The sequence below is a fragment of the Somniosus microcephalus genome, unplaced genomic scaffold (genome assembly GCF_052327205.1).
Source record: "Somniosus microcephalus isolate GS21.2 unplaced genomic scaffold, FLI_Smic_1.0 scaffold325, whole genome shotgun sequence".
Taxonomy (NCBI): domain Eukaryota; kingdom Metazoa; phylum Chordata; class Chondrichthyes; order Squaliformes; family Somniosidae; genus Somniosus; species Somniosus microcephalus.
In genome coordinates this window covers 298,838-316,672 of record NW_028225512.1, presented here as the reverse complement: position 1 = coordinate 316,672, position 17,835 = coordinate 298,838, and the positions used below count along the sequence as shown (strand labels likewise).

General features: G+C 49.7%; 1 protein-coding gene across 1 annotated transcript in view; it reads left to right on the top strand.

Moving 5' to 3' along the window:
* Positions 1-17,835, top strand: part of iyd (iodotyrosine deiodinase) — a gene marked incomplete at its 5' end in the record, with an annotated part of 74,508 nt that overhangs the window by 32,271 nt on the left and 24,402 nt on the right. The window contains one exon of the mRNA XM_085980639.1: positions 12,222-12,375. Coding sequence (XP_085836765.1) covers positions 12,222-12,375 — 154 coding nt within the window. The remainder of the gene's footprint in view (positions 1-12,221; positions 12,376-17,835) is intronic.

The following is a 17,835-nucleotide window of genomic DNA, read 5'->3' as shown; positions in this document are numbered from 1 at the left end:
TCTTTCAGATGAGAAGTTAAACCGAGGCTCATCAGCTCTCCCAGGTGGACGATAAAGATCCCAAGGCACTATTTCAAAGAACAGCGGGGGAGTTCTCCCGGTGTCCTGGTCAATATTTATCCCTCATTCAACTTCACTAAAACAGATTATCTGATCATTGCCACATTGCTGTTTATGTGAGCTTAGGGCATGCAAATTGGCTGCCATGTTTCCTACGTTACTAGAGTGACTACGCTTCAAAAAGTTCTTCACGGCTATGCAGTGCTTTGGGAATTCCTGAGGCCATGAAAGGTGCTTTATATTTGCAAGTCTTTCTTTTCTTTTTCCTGTACTCTCCCTGTACATTCCCTGTGTTTACTGATGTTTCCTGTACTCTCCCTGTACATTCCCTGTGTTTACTGATGTTTCCTGTACTCTCCCTGTACATTCCCTGTGTTTCCTGATGTTTCCTGTACTCTCCCTGTACATTCACCATGTTTATTGATGTTTCCTGTACTCTCCCTGTACATTCACTGTGTTTACTGATGTTTCCTGTACTTTCGCTGTACATTCCCTGTGTTTCCTGATGTTTCCTCTACTCTCCCTGTACATTCATCGTGTTTCCTGATGTTTCCTGTACTCTCCCTGTACATTCACTGTGTTTACTGAAGTGTCCTGTACTCTCCCTGCACATTCCTTGTGTTTACTGAAGTTTCCTGTACTCTCCCTGTACATTCCGTGTTTACTAAAGTTTCCTGTACTCTCCCTGTACATTCACCGTGTTTACTGATGTTTCCTGTACTCTCCCTGTACATTCACCGTGTTTACTGATGTTTCCTGTACTCTCCCTGTACATTCACCGTGTTTACTGATGTTTCCTGTACGCTCCCTGTACATTCCCTGTGTTTACTGAAGTGTCCTGTACTCTCCCTGTACATTCCCTGTGTTTACTGAAGTTTCCTGTACTCTCCCTGTACATTCACCGTGTTTACTGATGTTTCCTGTACTCTCCCTGTACATTCACTGTGTTTCCTGATGTTTCCTGTACTCTCCCTGTACATTCACCGTGTTTAGTGATGTTTCCTGTACTCTCCCTGTACATTCACTGGCCTAGAAATTCAGTTGGTAGCGCCAGCCGCTAGTGCCTTAAGAGGGCGATAAGTGGGGCGCGAAGCGGCTAGCGCCTGGGCGTGGCGCGATCTGCGCCTCTCGTGAACTTGAGTGAAGATTTAGCGGTGGCGCAAAACCGCAACGCCCGCTCGGCTACGCGTGCAGATCCTGACGTCATTTCATGGTGCAACGCCCTTGGTGTGCCCCAAACCGGAACTTCAGTGGCGCCCCCCTTCTTTCCGCCTGGCGCTCCCGGCGACTGGTTGAGTGGAACGGTTGCCAGTCGCTGTGGGGCTGGGGGGGCGCTATTTAAATGGGGCTGTTCCTGCATTCTTTGCGGTAGCCATTTTGGACCACTCCTGTGTGTGAGAGAGAGAGAGATTTGCAGAGAGACTAAGGGAGAGAGCTTTCTGCATTGACTCAGCGCTCGCACAGGTACTTCTGGCTTCAGCCCAGAGCTTTGCAGTGGATTTATTTTTCAGTGCCACAGCCTTGAGTGGCCACATATAATGGGGGCTGCAATGAGTGGAAGCGTTGGGTTTCTCCATTGCATTGAGAGGTCTCAGAGACGCCGAGAGAGAGTGCCAATCATGGCCAGATGGAGGAGGGCCAACAGGCGTCGGCACAGGAGGCCTTACCCTCCCAGGGTATACCGCCAGCACTCCTCCTACCTCAACATGTCTGAGGAGCAGTGCATTTGGAGGCTTCGATTCAGAAGGGAGGTGGTCACTGAGATCTGCCACCTGCTTCAGAGAGATATGCAGCCTCAGCTGAGGAGAAGGACATCTCTGTTGGTGGCAGTGAAGGTGGCAGTGGCTCTCAACTTCTATGCCACTGGCTCCTTCCAATCCACTACTCGGGACATTGCCAATGTCTCCCACTTCGCGGTGCATTGCTGCATCCGCCAGGTCACGAATGCCCTCTTCAAAAGGAGAAGTCAGTACATTTCCTTCCCCATGACCCTGGACAAGCAGCAAGAGCGTGCAATGGGATTTGCAAGAATAGCGGGCTTCCCCATGGTGCAGGGCGCCATTGACTGCATGCATGTGGCTTTGCGGGCGCTTCTAGAGAATGCCAAGGATTACCGCAACCGGAAGGGGTTCCATTCGTTGAACGTGCAGTTGGTGTGTGACCAGAGGCAGCTGATACTAGCTGTCAATACCCGCTTTCCAGGCAGCAGCCATGATGCCTTCATCCTGCGCCAGACTTCTGTGGCAGACATTTTTGAAGCCCTGACTCACCCAGGAGGCTGGCTTCTCGAGGACAAAGGCTATCCTTTGTGCACCTGGCTGATGACCCCGCTCCGTGCGCCCAGCACCCCTGCTGAAGAACAATACAATGACAGCCATCAAGCGACCAGGAACATCATTGAGCACACAATCGGCGTGCTAAAGCAACGGTTCTGCTGTCTGGACCATTCCGCGGGAGCCCTACAGTACTCGCCTGAGCGAGTCTCCCATTTCGTTGTAGTGTGCTGCATGCTGCACAACCTGGCTATCCTCAGCACTCAGCCACTGCCAGCAGACATTGGAGGACCACCAGAGGAGGAGGAGGAGGAGGAACACCAAGGCGGGAGGGAGGCACAAAGTGCAAGGGCCGTCCGTCAGCAGCTTATTGCAAGTCGGTTCTAGGCCCCCTCTCATTGAAAGAACATGAATGGACCCGCTCCGCATACCCTGAGCCGGTCAAGGCAACAAATAGTTCAAAGTGCAAACATGCACAATCTGAATAAAGACAATTATTTATTTAACAAACTCTGTGCCCTTCCCGCATGACAAACAAATACAGAGAAACCCCCCCAAAAAGTCAGACACATAACTGGTTCTCACAACCTGGAGACAATGAACAAAAGAGTTAAACAAAAATTACCATGATCCTCGGCCTTCACAAAAATCAAACAAAACATTTTGCCAGACCTCCTACTTTTTGGCCTGCGAGGGTGATCTGCCTCGCTTGCGAGATTGGCCCCTTCCCGCCCTGCAGCTCCTCCGCAATGGGAACCCAGTGGCTGCAGCAAGGCTGGGGGAAGGCTGCTTGGGGTCAGATAATGAGTTGGCAGATGCCCTTGGGGGACGGCCTGGACCAGCTCTGGGCCTGGAGGGCCCGGCTGCTGACTGCTCCAACTCTGCTTGGGCGGCAGCAGTCTGTCCTACGGGTGGTGGCAGCTGCAGTTGAGGAGTGACAGTGTTGGCAGCAGGAATGCTGCCAACCTGACAAAGCACAGGCACTCCCTGGTCGGACGAGACACTGGCACTCGCACAGGGCAGCACTGAAGCATGCGCAGCAATCTGCTGAAGCACAGACTGCTGGCCTGCTGTGGCGCGGCGAGGGCCCTGGCGAATCCTGGTCGATCCAGCGAGAGTGGCAGCAGTTAGTGCTCGTGTGGCCCTGATCTGTGTCTGCATCAGACCAGCCAGTGACTGCATGGCATGATTAAGCATTTGGCTGGAAGCCACATGTGCTGCACCGAAGTCCTGCTGACTCCTTGCCTGTGCTGCCCCGAAGTCCTGCAGACTCCTTGCCTGTGCTGCCCCGAAGTCCTGCAGACTCCTTGCCTGTGCTGCCCCGAAGTCCTGCAGACTCCTTGCCTGTGCTGCCCCGAAGTCCTGCTGACTCCTTGCCTGTGCTGCACCGAAGTTCTGCAGACTCCTTGCCTGTGCTGCCCCGAAGTCCTGCAGACTCCTTGCCTGTGCTGCCCCGAATTCCTGTACACTCCTTGCCAGTGACTCTATGGAGTCAGGCATCCTTGCCACTGCAGCCATGAGCTCAGTCTGCATGCGCTCAGCCTGGGCGCCCATTTCACCAAGGAGCCGCACCTCCTCTGCGCTCACTGTAGCAGGACTGGAGGCCACACTCTCCCTCCGGGGAGAAGGCCGCTGAGCTTCCCTACCCCCCACACATTGCTGCAGCCCGCTGGGCCCCGGAGCTTCACCCTCCTCAGACTCTTCCCCCCTGCTCCCCTCCAGGGAAGACGTGTCCCCATCATGGCCATGGGCTGCCTCGGCTGAGGGTGGCACTGATGTTCCGGCTTCCTCTTCCTCCTCCTCGCCTTCCGATTCAATCACAGTGCCAGCTTGAGGGCCCGCCTCCTCACCTGGCAAATCAGCATCTGAAAGCAGGGAGGTACAAGAGTTGCTTTAGTGTGAGGACAGGGCGGCAGCGAGGGAGGCATGAGTGCTGCAATATACTGCATTGGTTCAATAGTGGCAAAGGATGCTGGTGTGAGGCACAAGTGGAAAGAGAGAGGTCAAAAAGGTGATGACCTTACCATTGCTGTCCAGAACAGGGTCGGCATCTCCAGCGGCAACGGGGCCAATCAGCCGGCCTGCCATAATCTGTTCCACTCGCTGCTCCAGGTCACTGAGGTCTTTAAGTTCAGGACGGCCTCCCCCGGTCCGTTGCTGCTGCCTTCTATTGTGGGCCAGCTTGCACTGCAAGAGAACAGACGGGCTCTGAGTACAGTGTGAAGCCCTGATCTTGCCTGCACTGCCTCCCATGGTGGAATAGCCCTGACAGTGTGAAGCCCTGATCTTGGCTGCACCGCCTCCCATGATTGAATAGCCCTGACAGTGTGTAAAGTGGTGAATGTGCATGTGATTTTCATGAGAGTCCCATAGGTGTTGGATGATCGGCTGGGCATTTGGGCTTTCAGGACCCTTTGGCCATAAAGTGAGGTGCACATGCAGGGATGAAGAGGATACTGGAAAGGGTACTCACCCTGACAACCCGAGTGAGGTCGTTGAACTTCTTCCTGCATTGCATTGGGGACCTAGGGACCATGCTGCTGGAGGTCACTCTGTGTGCCACCTCCCTCCAAGCTTTTCTATATTCGCTGGGCAGTGGCCTCTGCCACTCTCAGGAAAGAGGATAGGTCGCCTGCGCTCCACTGCGCCAACCAGAACCTTCAGGGCCCCCTCACTGAAGCGCTGCGCTCGCTCCCTGGCCTTCTCCATGGTTGTAGGCATAACGATGTCGCAGCAGGTCTGTCCAGGCCTAGAATCAGGGCTCCAATGTGCAGCGCGTGGCTGCAAGCCAAATCGACCCTCCCCCTTTAAGAGGAGACCGGCGCCAGAGTGTCTGCCTGCAATCGCTAACTGGCCACACCTGCGCTGCACCCGCCCTCAGTGGTAGTGCCTCGGCTCGCCGGCTTAGCGCCTTAGGATAGTCGTGCATCGCATGCTTTAGCGCAGCAACAACCTCTTGGGGCGATGCAACTCACTTTCGGTGAAGGTGGCGCTAAGTTGCACCGGGCGCTAAATTTAGCGCACGCTCGACTGTAGCGCCCCAAACGTGCCGATACTGAATTTCCAGGCCATTGTGTTTATTGATGTTTCCTGTACTCTCCCTGTACATTCCCTGTGTTTACTGATGTTTCCTGTACACTCCCTGTACATTCCCTGTGTTTCCTGATATTTCCTATACTCTCTCTGTACAGTCCCTGTGTTTCCTGATATTTCCTATACTCTCTCTGTACATTCCCTGTGTTTCCTGATATTGCCTATACTCTCCCTGTACATTCCCTGTGTTTCCTAATGTTTCCTGCACTCTCCCTGTACATTCACTGTGTTTCCTGATGTTTCCTGTACTCTCCCTGTACATTCACTGTGTTTCCTGATGTTTCCTGTACTCTCCCTGTACATTCACTGTGTTTACTGATGTTTCCTGTACTCTCCCTGTACATTCACTCTGTTTACTGATGTTTCCTGTATTCTCCCTGTACATTCACCGTGTTTACTGATGTTTCCTGTATTCTCCCTGTACATTCCCTGTGTTTACTGATGTTTCCTGTACTCTCCCTGTACATTCACTCTGTTTACTGATGTTTCCTGTACTCTCCCTGTACATTCACCGTGTTTACTGAAGTTTCCTGTACTCTCCCTGTACATTCACTCTGTTTACTGATGTTTCCTGTACTCTCCCTGTACATTCCCTGTGTTTACTGATGTTTCCTGTACTCTCCCTGTACATTCCCTGTGTTTACTGATATTTCCTGTACTCTCCCTGTACATTCACCGTGTTTACTGATGTTTCCTGTACTCTCCCTGTACATTCCCTGTGTTTACTGATGTTTCCTGTACTCTCCCTGTACATTCCCTGTGTTTACTGATGTTTCCTGTACTCTCCCTGTACATTCCCTGTGTTTACTGATGTTTCCTGTACTCTCCCTGTACATTCACCGTGTTTACTGATGTTTCCTGTACTCTCCCTGTACATTCCCTGTGTTTACTGATGTTTCCTGTACTCTCCATGTACATTCACTCAGTTTACTGATGTTTCCTGTACTCTCCCTGTACATTCCCTGTGTTTACTGATGTTTCCTGTACTCTCCCTGTACATTCCCTGTCTTTCCTGATGTTTCCTGTACTCTCCCTGTACATTCACTGTGTTTACTGATGTTTCCTGTACTCTCCCTGTACATTCCCTGTGTTTCCTGATGTTTCCTGTACTCTCCCTGAACATTCACTATGTTTACTGATGTGTCCTGTACTCTCCCTGTACATTCCCTGTGTTTACTGATGTTTCCTGTACTCTCCCTGTACATTCCCTGTGTTTACTGATGTTTCCTGTACTCTCCCTGTACATTCCCTGTGTTTCCTGATGTTTCCTGTACTCTCCCTGCACATTCCCTGTGTTTCCTGATGTTTCCTGTACTCTCCCTGTGCATTCCCTGTGTTTCCTGATGTTTCCTGTACTCTCCCTGTACATTCCCTGTGTTTCCTGGTGATTCCTGTACTCTCCTCGTACATTCCCTATGTTTACTGATGTTTCCTGTACTCTCCCTGTACATTCCCTATGTTTCCTGATGTTTCCTGTACTCTCCCTGTACATTCCCTGTGTTTCCTGATGTTTCCTGTACTCTCCCTGTACATTCACTCTGTTTACTGATGTTTCCTGTACTCTCCCTCGACATTCACTCTGTTTACTGATGTTTCTTGAACTCTCCCTGTACATTCACTCTGTTTACTGATGTTTCCTGTACTCTCCCTCTACATTCACTCTGTTTACTGATGTTTCCTGTACTCCCCCTGTACATCCACTGTGTTTACTGATGTTTCCTATACTCTCCCTGTACATTCCCTGTGTTTACTGAAGTTTCCTGTACTCTCCCTGTACATTCCCTGTTGCTACTGATGTTTCCTGTACTCTCCCTGTACATTCCCTGTGTTTACTGATGTTTCCTATACTCTCCCTGTACATGCCCTGTGTTTCCTGATGTTTCCTGTACTCTCCCTGTACATTCCCTCTGTTTACTGATGTTTCCTGTACTCTCCCTGTACATTCCCTGTGTTTCCTGATGTTTCCAATACTCTCCCTGTACATTCCCTGTGTTTATTGAAGTTTCCTATACTCTCCCTGTACATGCCCTGTGTTTCCTGATGTTTCCTATACTCTCCCTGTACATTCCCTGTGGTTACTGAAGTTTCCTGTACTCTCCCTGTGCATGTCCTGTGTTTACAGAAGTTTCCTCTACTTTCTCTGTGCACAGTGAATGGTAGCACTGTGGTTATTTTACTGGACTAGTAAACCAGAGACCTGGACTTATGATACAATGACGTGAGTTCAAATCCCATGAATTCAAAGATGGGGAATTTAAATTCAGTTAATTAAATAAATCTGGAATAATAAGCTAGTGTCAGTAATTGTGACCATAGCATTATTGGATTGTCATTAAAACCCATCTGCTTCACTAATGTCCTTTAGTGAAGAAAATCTGCCATCTTTACCTGATCTAGCTCTATAAAAGAAAGACTTGAATTTACATAGCGCCTTTCACAACCACCGGACGTTTCAAAGTGCTTAATAGCCAATGAAGTACTTTTGAAGTGGAGTCACTATTTTAATGTGTGCCCCACAGATGAGCCAAGCAACAGCCTGACATAGTCATACTCACAGAATCATACCTTTCAGTCAATGTCCCAAACTCCTCCATAACCATCCTGGGTATGTCCTGTCTCACCGGCAGGGCAGACCCAACAGGGGTGGTGGCACAATGGTATATAATCGGGAGGAAGTGGCCTGGGAGTCCTCAACATTGACTCCAGACCCCATGAAGTCACATAGCTTCAGGTCAAGCAATGGCAAGGAAACCACCTGCTGATTACCACCTACTGCCCTCCCTCAGCTGATGAATCTGTACTCCTCTATGTTGAACACCACTTGGAAGAAGCACTGGGGGCAGCAAGGGCACAGAATGTACTCTGGGTGGGGGACTTCAATGTCCATCACCTAGAGTGGCTCGGCAGCAACATTACTGTCCAAGTTGGAGGAGTCCGGAAGGACATAGCTGCCAGATTGAGCCTGCGGCAGGTGGTGAGAGAACCAACACGAGGGAAAAACCTACTTGACCTCATCCTCACCAATCTACCTGTTGTAGATGCATCTGTCCATTGGTAGCAGTGACCACCGCACAGTCCTTGCGGAGACGAAGACCAATCTTCACACTGGGGACACTCTCCATTGTGTTGTGTGGCACTACCACCGTGCTAAATGGGATAGGTTCAGAACTGCTCAAGCAGCTCAAAACTGGGCATCCATGAGGTGCTGCAGGCCATCAGCAGCAGCAGAATTGTATTCCACCACAATCTGTAACCTCATGGCCCGGCATATCCCTCACTCTACCATTACCATCAAACCAGGGGGCAAACCCTGGTTCAATGAGGAGTGCATAAGAGCATACCAGGAGCAGCACCAGGCATACCTAAAAATGAGGTGCCAACCTGGGGAACTTGCAACACAGGACTACATGCATGCTAAACAGCAAAAGCAGCATGCTATAGACAGGGCTAAGCGATCCCACAATCAATGGATCATATCAAAGCTCTGCAGTCCTGCCACATCCAGTCGTGAATGGTGGTGGACAATTAAACAACTAACGGGAGGAGAAGGCTCCATGAATATCTCCACCCTCAATGATGGTGGAGCCCAGCATGTGAGTGCAAAAGACAAGACTGAAGTGTTTGCAACCAACTTCAGCCGGAAGTGCTGAGAGGATGATCCATATCAGCCTACTCCTGAGGTCCCCAACCTCTCAGAAGCCAGTCTTCAGCCAATTCGATTCACTCCACCTGATATCAAGAAATGGCTGAGCGCACTGGTTACAGCAAAGGCTGTGGGCCCTGACAACCACCCGGCTGTCGTGCTGAAGATTTGCGCTCCAGAACTAGCCGCGTGTCTAGTCAAGCTGTTTCAGTACAGCTACTACACTGGCATCTATCTGACAATGTTTAAAACTGCCCAGGTATGTCCTGTCTACAAAATGCAGTTCAAATCCAATCCAGGCAATTACTACCCCATCAGTCTACTCACCTTGGCACATTGGATACAAAACTGGCTTAGTGGCAGAAGGCAGAGGGTGATGGTCGAAGGTTGTTTTTGTGACTGGAAGCCTGTGGCCAGTGGGGTACCACAGGGATCGGTGCTGGGTCCCTTGCTGTTTGTGGTCTACATTAATGACTTGGATATGAATGTAAAAGGTATGATCAGTAAGTTCGCGGATGATACAAAAATTGGTAGGGTGGTAAATAGCGAGGAGGGTAGTCTCAGTCTGCAGGACGATATAGATGGGTTGGTCAGATGGGCGGAACAGTGGCAAATGGAATTTAACCCGGAAAAGTGCGAGGTGATGCACTTTGGGGGGACAAACAAGGCAAGGGAATACACAATGAATGGTAAGACCCTAGGCAAGACGGAGGGTCAGAGGGATCTGGGTGTGCAAGTATACAGATCCCTGAAGGCGGCGGAACAGGTGGATAAGGTGGTAAAAAAAGGCATATGGGATACTTGCCTTCATTAGCCGAGGCATAGAATATAAGAGCAAAGAGGTTATGATGGAGCTGTATAAAACACTGGTTAGGCCACAGCTGGAATACTGTGTGCAGTTCTGGTCGCCACACTACAGGAAGGATGTGATAGCTTTGGAGAGGGTGCAGAGGAGATTCACCAGGATGTTACCAGGGCTGGAGCGCTTCAGCTATGAAGAGAGACTGGGCAGATTGGGTTTGTTTTCCTTGGAGCAGAGGAGGCTGAGGGGGGACATGATTGAGGTGTACAAAATTATGAGGGGCATAGATAGGATGGATACTAAGGAGCTTTTTCCCTTAGTAGAAGGGTCAATAACTAGGGGGCATAGATTCAAGGTAAAGGGTGGGAGGTTTAGAGGGGATTTGAGAAAGAACTTTTTCACCCAGAGGGTGGTTGGAGTCTGGAACTCACTGCCTGAAAGGGTTGTGGAGGCTGGAACCCTCACAACATTCAAGAAGCATTTGGATGAGCACTTGAAATGCCATAGCATACAAGGCTACGGACCAAATGCTGGAATATGGGATTAGATTAGACAGGGCTTGATGGCCGGCGCGGACACGATGGGCCGAAGGGCCTCTATCCGTGCTGTATGACTCTATGACTCTATGACAATCATCAGCAAAGTGATGGAAGGTGTCATCGACAATGCTATCAAGTGGCACTTACTCACCAATAACCTGCTCACCAATGCTCAGTTTGGGTTCCACCAAGATCACTTGGCTCCAGACCTCATTACAGCCTTGGTCCAAACATGGAGAAAAAGTTGAATTCCAGAGGTGAGGTGAGAGTGACTGCCCTTGACATCAAGGCAGCATTTGACCGAGTGTGACATCAAGGAGCCCTAGTAAAATTGAAGTCAATGGGAATCGGGGGGAAAACTCTCCACTGGCTGGAGTCATACCTAGCACAAAGGAAGATGGTTGTGGTTGTTGGAGGTCAATCATCACAGCCCCAGGACATCGCTCCGGGACTTCCTCAGGGCAGTGTCCTAGGTCTAACCATCTTCAGCTGCTTCATCAATGACCTTCCCTCCATCATAATGTTAGGTGTGGGGATGTTCGCTGATGATTGCACAGTGTTCACTTCCATTTACAACTCTCCAGATAATGAAGCAGTCCATGCCTGCATGCAGCAAGACCTGGACAATATTCAGGCTTGATCTGATAAGTGGCAAGTAACATTCGCGCCACACGAGTGCCATACAATGACTATCTCCAACAACAGAGACTCTAACCACTGCCCCTTGACATTCAACGGCATTACCATTGCCAAATCCCCCACAATCAACATCCTGGGTGTCACCATTGACCAGCCACGTAACTGGACCAGCCACATAAATACTGTGGCTACAAGAGCAAGCCAGATGCTGGGTATTCTGCAGCGAGTGTCTCACCTCCTGACTCCCCAAAGCCTTTCCACCATCTACAAGGCACAAGTAAGTAGTGTGATGGAATACTCTCCACTTGCCTGGATGAGTGCAGCTCCAACAACACTCAAGAAGCTTAACATCATCCAGGACAAAGCAACCCACTTGATTGGCACCCCATCCACCACCTTAAACATTCACTCTCTGCACCACAGGCGTACCATGGCTGCAGTGTGTACCATCTACAAGATGCACTGCAGCAACTCGCCAAGGCTTCTTCGGCAGCACCTCCCAAACCCGTGACCTCTTCCACCTGTCGGAGTACCTTCACCACATGGACTGCAGCGGTTCAAAAAGGCGGCTCACCACCTTCTCAAGGGAAATTAGGTTTAAGCAATAAATGCTGGCCTTGCCAGCGACGCCCACATCCCAGGAACGAATAAAAAAAAACACTTATGTTTCCTGTGATTTTGCTGAACCCCGGTCCTTCCCTAACTTCTCTCCTACTTGCCCTCATGCCCTCTCTGAGCTCATCTTGTCCACGAGACCCACCTCCTGCTTGGAGGGGTGCTTGGATGTGGTGGTCGCGGTCACAGGGGAAGGAGATACCGCTGTAATAATCTTGGTGAGGTGCTGCAGTTCATCCTGTAGCCACAGTGCACCAGTGGTGCAGTTGGTGCATACTAAGTCCAGTGGCAAGGGCACCAGTAAAGCAAACTGCTTTGCCCTGGATGGTGTCGAGCTTCTTGAGTGTTATTGCAGCTGCATCCACCTGTAATTGTCAGTACCACCTTTGTGCAAGGACACTGTTTGCTGTTTGCTTTTGTTTACTGTTACTGATTGGAGGAGCCTCCCCTCAGTAAATACACACCTGAGCTCAAAGCCTCATGGTGCTGTCAAAACTCCAAATGAAACTTGCAAAAGAGACTATTCAAGATACACGATTACTGTTCTTCCATTGTAGGACAAACTGGATTAGAGACTACCTGGATACTGCGCCCTATCTCATCCTGATATTTAAGCAAACTTACGGAATCCTACCCACTGGCAAGAAGACCCATTACTACAATGAGATCAGCGTTTCAATTTCCTGTGGAATTCTCCTGGCAGCTCTGCAGGTATTTCTGAAAATGCGACACACCCTAGTTGCAGGAAGTGCATTTTACAGGATGCGCTGCCGCACTCACCAAGGCTTTACTTCAACAGCTCCTCCTTCCCATATGTCCGCTACTGCCACCTCCAAGCAGGAGGTGCCTCTCATGGCGGGGATGAGCTTGGCGTGGGCATGAGGGCAGGTAGGTGAGAAATTAGAAAAGGAGAAGTGTAGAGTTAACAGATGGCAATTCCCAGTACAAGTCCTACCCATCAGGCTACACCTCAGGCCATTGTCCAAGCCATGAGCTTCCATTAGTTAAAATCTATCTATGGGAGTAATGTTCAAGTTCGCAGCCTGGACAGTAGTCTAGTGGAGTGAGTTGCCTACCCTTTTATAGAACCTGCCTGATACGCATCCCAGTAATTATAAATGGAGAGGCCTGCAGTTAGAACCCATTATAAAAGGAGAGGCCAACAGTGGTGTGGTGGGGTGCAGGGTGGCTGGAGATCTTTGCTCATCTCCCCCTGCATGATTTATTCCAATTCACGTAAGAAAATGATTTTCGAAAAATTCCCATTTGATGGTGTAATTTTCCTGTTTCTATCTTACATCCTCAATTACTTCCTCTCATTCAATTTTACATATCCAATTAATTACCATTCTATCTCATTCCTGAGCCCTGGAACAACTTTACTGTCCAATACAATATTAAAGATAGAAAGCATAGGTTAAATGTTCCCACCTAGTCCAAGTTATAAACACATTGGGCTGAATTTTCTGACTGGTAGTGGGCGCGATCAGTGACGGGTTGGGTGGGAAAGTTGTTATTTTTGACAGCGGGTCAGAAATCCGATGCAACAGCCATCTAATTACTGCTCACAAAAGAGGTTTGATGAGTCTTGAATGCAAGAACTCATCAACAGCAGAGAATGTCATTGTTTGACAGCTTCACAGAGCTGTCAAATGATGACAATTCATCTTGACAGATGAAATGTCATACGTTGACGTTCTCTGTAACTGGCCTCCTTAATTGGACTGCTAAGCCCGCTGGGCGGGCTTAACAAGGTCAATCAAGGGAAAATAATGTGGGTTGGCCACAAGTCGCTGGAGGCAGGACTAAAACCTGACAAGTAGGAGTCCCGCCTCCAAAAGCTCCCCATTGACAAAATCCAGCCTGGAGAGTCCATTATAAATCGAGAGCCCAGCAGTATGAACTCATTAACAATGGGGAGACCAGCGTACAGTTCTGGTCACCATATTACAGGAAAGATGTGATTGCATTAGAGAGGGTAAAGAAGAGATTTTCGAGGATGTTGCCAGGTCTCAAGAATTTTAGCTATGAGGAAAGTTTGGATAGGCTGGGGTTGTTTTCTTTGGAACAGAGGAGGCTGCGGGGAGATTTAATTGAATTATGAGGAGCCTAGATAGAGTGGATAGGAAGGACCTATTTCCCTTAGCAGAGAGGTCAATAACCAGGGGGCATAGATTTAAAGTAATTGGTAGAAGGATTGGAGGGGAGTCTGTAGTGTATGTACTTTGCAGAAGGAACTATATTCTGCAGCCCCTGTATACTGCAGTGTTGTGTATGTAATATGTATGTTACTTTAAACCTATGGCCAGGGCGGCACTACTTTGTAGGGCGTAGTGATACCATAGTACCACTCCTGGCCATAGGGGTATAAATAGTACTGTGGGTACTGATCTCCCCTCAGTTCCCGCCTGTTGGTATTAAGTAAAGACCTACGTTGAATCTTCCAAGCTGTCTCTTCATTATTGGATTAAGTATAGACATGGGCCTAGAAATTGGGTATAGCCCCGCCAGCTCGTTTGCGCCGTAAATTTTGCGCCCGCCGCGGAGCCAGTTGTGCCCGCCCCATATTCACTTTCAGCGCCCCAAAGCGGAACCGGGCGCTGTTCCAGGGTTTGGCCGCCCTGCTTGGGGCGCTGAAAGTGAATTTCAGCGCTGCCGGTCCCGCTGCGCCACCCGATGCGGTGCGGCAGGCTGCTGTACTGCAGGCCTCCCCCTTCTCTTAAGGGGGAGGTGCCTGCAACGGCCGGAGCCCCTATTGCAAGTGCCGGCAAAAGAGCCCAGCACAACGGAGAAGTGCCGGGCTCCACGGAAACCAGCCAGCAATGCCGCGGGGGGTGGTGGAGGAGGCCGGGGAAGGAGGTGCGGGCAGGCGGCCGCCGAAAAAGCGGCCGCCCCGCACCTCCACCTTAACTTGCGCCGCTAAGGCTGCAGTAAGGACCCGTTCTCCCGATGTTGTTAGCGGCCGCCACGGATGAGGCGGCCGCTACTGAAGATGGGGATCGGCGTGGTTTTGGGCAGTACCGGGGCACTGCGCACACCGATGACGTCATCGGTGCCGGCGCAGCGCTACCGGCTAACGCCGATGTTAGGGCCCACCTAATTTCGGGCGCGATGCAACTTCCGGCGCAACCCACTCTTTCGCCCCTAATTGGGCGCAAATGCAAGTGAATTTCTAGGCCACATACTTTACACTGGCGACGAGTAAGGTTCGAACTCACCAGTACACGGTGCAACAAAGGAACGGCAGCAGTACGGAGAGAGAAGGAGAGAGGCTTCTTACCAGCCAGCCTGCAGAGTCCAGCGTCGACCAAAGGAAACCGCCCAGCACTCCGGGTTCGGGAGGAGCAGCAGCAACAGAGAGAGAGAGGGTTCCAACAGAAGCTGCAGCAGCTGAGAGAAGAGGCTGAACGGGCGCTCCAGCCACGGGGCAAAAGTCCACCCAGGGCCAGGTAAACTGAAATCCTTCCCGGGGAACGGGAGCTGCAAGGGCCAGAACGGGCAGGCGATCTGGGGAACAAACGGAGCCACGAGGACTAGCAAGCCACGAGAGGGGAAGGTCATTGTTAATAGCGGCGGTGGCAATAACGGGAGCTGCAAGGGCCAAAAATAACGACGCTGGAGAGAGGTCGTTAGCAGCAGCAGGAGAAACGGCGGGAAAAACGCCATCTAGTGGACAAAAGGGGAAAAGTTTTTTCTCTTCAGCAGTTTAAAATAAAAAAAATAAAAAACGCCATCTAGTGGACAAAGGCGGGAAAAGCTCTTCAGCAGTTTAAAATGTCTAAAGAAGGTTGGTTGTCAGAATTTGTTGAGGACACAGAAGAGTGGGATGCCTATGTCGAAAGGCATGAACTTTATTGCATAGTAAACAAGGTGAAAGATGACGAAAAGGCAGCAACCTTATTAAATTTGATGGGGGCAAAAACATACGGTCTGCTGAGGAATCTTCTTACTCCAGAAAAGCCAGCAGACAAAACGTATGCCCAAATTGTTGATACGTTAAGGGAACATTTAAACCCTAAGCCACCATTTATAGCAGAAAGGTACCGCTTCTACAGACGCGACCAAAGGAATGATGAGTCGCAGGCAGCCTATTTGGCTGAGCTCAGAAGGTTGTCCAAACATTGCCAGTTTGGAGCCTTTTTGGCGGACGCGATCAGAGACAGATTTGTCTGTGGCATGTTAAATGAGAGTACACGAAAACGATTGCTAGCCAAGAAACAGCTCAGCCTAGATCAGGCGATTGAAATAGCATCAGCCCATGAAGAAGCAGCACAGGGTGCTGCTCAAATGCGACAAAACACAACCTGCTATGACACCCATGAGGTGACATTTCACAAAGATAAATGCTACCGTTGTGGCAAAACCACCCACGACCAAAGTAATTGTTGGTTTCATGATAAAATATGCCAGTAGTGTGGGAAAAAGGGGCATATAGCGAAAGTTTGTCGGTCGGGTATGAAACCCAATAGTGGGGGCAGTCCTAGCAGTACCAAGGCAAGGACAAAAATACATAAGATGTCTGACAGTAGCTCAGACAAGTCACAGGAAGGCACAAAAGCAGAGCCTAAAGGTCTGGGATGTCTCAAGTTATATGGTGTAGACAAAATGGAGGACCACAGCACAATGTGGGTTAAAATGAAGGTAGCAGGCGTCGAAGTTAATATGGAGCTGGACACGGGTTCAGCCCTATCAGTAATTAATGAACAAGATTATAACAGGCTGTTCAAACGCATTCCCTTAAAGGATACGGAAATTAAATTAAAAACATATATGGGACAAAAAGTTTACCCGAAGGGAAAAATGCAAGTAACAGTTAAATACAACGGCAGAAAAGTGCCAGGACTTTATTTATACGTCCTACCAAACGGTGGACCACCACTTTTGGGTAGGGAATGGATAAGAAAAATCCATTTCGACTGGAAGTCGATACACGAGTTAAAACTAGAGACCACCAAGGATGATACAACCATTACAAGCAGGCTGTCGAAAATATTGGCAAAAACGCCAGAGGTGTTCCAACAAGGGCTGGGGACCTTAAAGGACATTAGAGCAAAAATAACTATTGCTCAAGACGCAAACCCCAAGTTTTGTAAGGCCAGACCGGTGCCTTACGCCATTCGGCCAGCTGTGGAAGCAGAACTGGATGCCTTAGAGAGTGCAGGTGTCCTTACAAAGATTGAGTGGAGTGAGTGGACCACGCCCATCGTCCCAGTTATAAAGAAATCTGCCAATAACACACCGGGGGAACCAAAGAAGGTTCGCATTTGCGGGGATTTTAAGATAACTATTAACCCAGTCCTGCACACGGTACAGTATCCGCTGCCGCAGATAGAGGACATATTCGCATCGTTAGCTGGGGGTAGACACTTTACGAAGATTGACCTTTGTCAAGCTTATTTACAGATGGAGGTGGAACAGGACTCGAAAAAGCTCCTAACGATTAACACACACAAGGGATTGTACCAGTACAATCGCCTGGTATTTGGTGTGGCGTCCGCCCCGGCAATATGGCAGAGGACCATGGAACAGGTCTTACAGGGCATTCCAGGAACGCAATGCTACCTGGATGACATCCTGGTGACAGGACAAACGGATAACGACCACCTCGCTAACCTGGAGCGAGTACTTCTGCGGTTACAACAATACGGACTCAGGGCGAACAAGCAGAAATGTGAGTTTTTCCAGGAACGTATCTCATACTGTGGTCACATTATAGACAAGGAAGGCCTGCATAAGTCCCCGGAAAAGATCGAGGCAGTAGTGAAGGCCCCGCCCCCTGAGAATGTATCTCAGTTACGATCATTCTTAGGCCTTATAAACTATTACCATAAGTTCCTCCCGAACTTATCGTCCATTTTACATCCACTAAATTCGTTGCTGCAAAGGGGAGTCTCCTGGAATTGGGACGAAGCGTGTGAGGCTGCTTTTAAAAAGGGTAAACAACTCATTACATCAAAGGAAGTGCTCGCACACTTTGACCCAAAAATGCCAATGAGGTTGGCATGTGACGCCTCCCCGTATGGTATAGGGGCAGTGTTGTCACACAAATTTCCCAATGGGACGGAGAGGCCAATAGCATTTGCCTCAAGGTCGTTAACTACAGCCGAAAGAAACTATGCGCAAATCGACAGGGAGGCCCTCAGTCTGGTGTGGGGTGTAAAAAAATTCCAC